This window comes from Parasteatoda tepidariorum, chromosome 7 (genome assembly GCF_043381705.1).
Source record: "Parasteatoda tepidariorum isolate YZ-2023 chromosome 7, CAS_Ptep_4.0, whole genome shotgun sequence".
Lineage (NCBI taxonomy): Eukaryota > Metazoa > Arthropoda > Arachnida > Araneae > Theridiidae > Parasteatoda > Parasteatoda tepidariorum.
The window spans coordinates 17,880,042-17,882,594 of record NC_092210.1 but is presented as its reverse complement, the minus strand read 5'-3'; the positions used below and the strand labels follow the sequence as shown (position 1 = coordinate 17,882,594).

At 27.4% G+C, this 2,553-nt stretch overlaps 1 protein-coding gene across 1 annotated transcript in view; it reads left to right on the top strand.

Moving 5' to 3' along the window:
• Window positions 1-327: 327 nt before the first annotated feature.
• Window positions 328-2,553, top strand: part of LOC107441545 (agrin) — a gene marked incomplete in the record, with an annotated part of 156,998 nt that continues 154,772 nt past the window's right edge. The window contains 1 exon segment of the mRNA XM_071183122.1: window positions 328-1,216. Coding sequence (XP_071039223.1) covers window positions 883-1,216 — 334 coding nt within the window.

The window sequence follows — 2,553 nt, the reverse complement described above, 5'->3', positions numbered from 1 at the left end:
ATTTTGCTCTCTGTGTATTCTTAAAATAAAATATGCATAACGTTTCATTTATTTCTAAAGTTTTATCTTTCTAAAGTGTTAAAGCAGAAAATAAATCATTTAAAATTGTGATTAATATTAAAAGCAAATAGAAGAATATATTTATCCTGAAAGTTTTGTAAATGTTCATTGAAGGAGAATTAATTCAGTCCCTCTTGTAACTTCAGAAACTGCTTGATGGTGTTTTAAACAATAGATATAAGCACGTCTTATGATGAAATCAAAAGATGGAAAAATTGAGGAGGGCGCATGCGCAAGCTCAGTTGGAAGAGCATCGTTGTGATGAGGCACAGAAGAAATTCAAATCATATCAACGACAGTTTCGCGTCTGAACAGGTTGAAGAAATTTCGGCTAGCAGCAATTCCATTTCAAATTAATCAAATGGCAAATTTTCAGAGAAACAATTTTTTGACAACATTAAAATATCAATAAAGCTAAATGAAAGTTTAATTAGTATCTGATATAGTTCGAAAAACTCCTGCAAATATGCGTCGTTTTTATTTGCGTATTTTTAGCAGTTTTAAAAGAAGTTTTGAAAGATTTATTTAATGTCACTAATTAAAAAAAATAATTTAAAAGCAAATGCTTTGGGGGAGAGAACTATTGTTTAATAGTATTTTAAAATATGTTAGAAACAAAAATGATACTTCATACTTATTGCTGTATATTAATGATTGCTTTTTACGCTTTTAAGAAAAAATAATTTTAATAAAATGCTTTGTTCCAAAAATAATTTTTAAAAAATACAAACAACTAGTGAAAACATTTATGTAAAATACAAAACAATTCAAAAATAATCTTTGCATTTACAAATTTTTTTTTAAGCTAAGCAAAATCAGAACATGTTCTTCAAGCCTCTATTAAATTATTTTTTAAACAGCTTAATAGTATTAACTGTTTTATTTCGTTTGACTTTCGGTTGTTACAAATTTCCCGCAGATGTGAAAGACCCATGTGCTGGGAAAGAGTGCCACTATGGATCCAAGTGTAAACCATCCCTTGATAATCAATCTGCTAAGTGTGTTTGTTCAGAAAAATGTGCAACATATGGTGATAGTCGTGGCTCCCGTCCGGTGTGTGGTAGTGATGGTACGACGTACCCAAATGTATGTGAGCTTGAAAAAGCTGCTTGCACGCAAGTTAGAGAAATTATTATCAAGTACCAGGGGCTTTGTGGTAAGTCCAATATTTAACAATGATGTATTAAAATGTATTTAAAAATAATTATTGAATTACGGTAAAAAGTACTGGCACTCAGGATGCTAGTAATTTTTGCCGTAAAATCCTTATTTATCGCAAAAATTTATAGAGCAAGAAATCTGTCATACCGTAATTTTTACAGAAACATTTAACGTAAAATCTTTGAATCACTGTATAGAAAAAAATATTATTGTAAAAATTACAGTATAAAATTTTACAATAAAAAAGATTTTACGGTAAAATGGATTTTACGAATGCTGCACTCAGGTGGCCTGTACCTTTTATTGCAATTTGAACCGGCATTTTTAATAGTGTTTTACTTGAAAATAATTGTATTACTTTAACTTTTATCTTATTAAGGCATAATGGTATATTTTACCGGTACATTTTAGCGTAGAATTTTTCAGAACAAAAAATCTGATATACCATAATTTTAACCGTAATATTTAATGCAAAATCCCTGAATCACTGTTTTAAATATTATTGTAAAAATAATGGTATGAAATTTTACGATAAAAATGGATTTTATAGATGTTGAACTCTGGGTGTCAATACATTTTAGCCTGATTTGATCTGGAAATTTTTATAGAGTAATACTTGATAATAATTGTACTTGCTTAATCATAATACTAAAAATTGATTGAAATTATTATTGTGCTTGTTTGGAATAATAGTATTTGATAAAAAATTAATGAGTGAAACTAATAATTGCATTTAAATACTGTAATAATAGTATTTGATAAAAATAATAATGGTATATGATTCAAATAATTATACACTGAGAAAAAAGTATGGTCTAAGCAACCAGAATATGGTACAATTTACAGTATTTTTTGTCTCCATGGGAGCAACAAAATGCTCGGTAAATTTTACCGAAACGTTTTGGTGAATTAGATAAATTTAACAATACAATGTGCTTTTTATTATCTTATAAAATTTGGTAAATGTGGTAAAATCTGGTAATTTTGTCACGACACCTTGAAGGCAGGCATGGAATATATTTATTTGGTTAAATTTACTTTCCAGTTTTGTATTTTTTGCTAAATGGATGGTAATAAGAACGATAATTTTGAAAATAGAATTTCCGGTAAACTGTTACCATGTAAACGGAAAAATTACCAAATGAAGGGTTTAAATACTATATATTTTGATTTTCTTAGCTATTATATATTTTTATTTTATTTTTTTATTTTATTTATATTTTTTTTACCAGAAGTTTAAGCAGTACCATACAGTGTCGTAATTTCACCAGAATTATTTTCTCCGAATTGTATTTCATAAAATTAATGACAATTTTGGATAAAAAAGTAGTA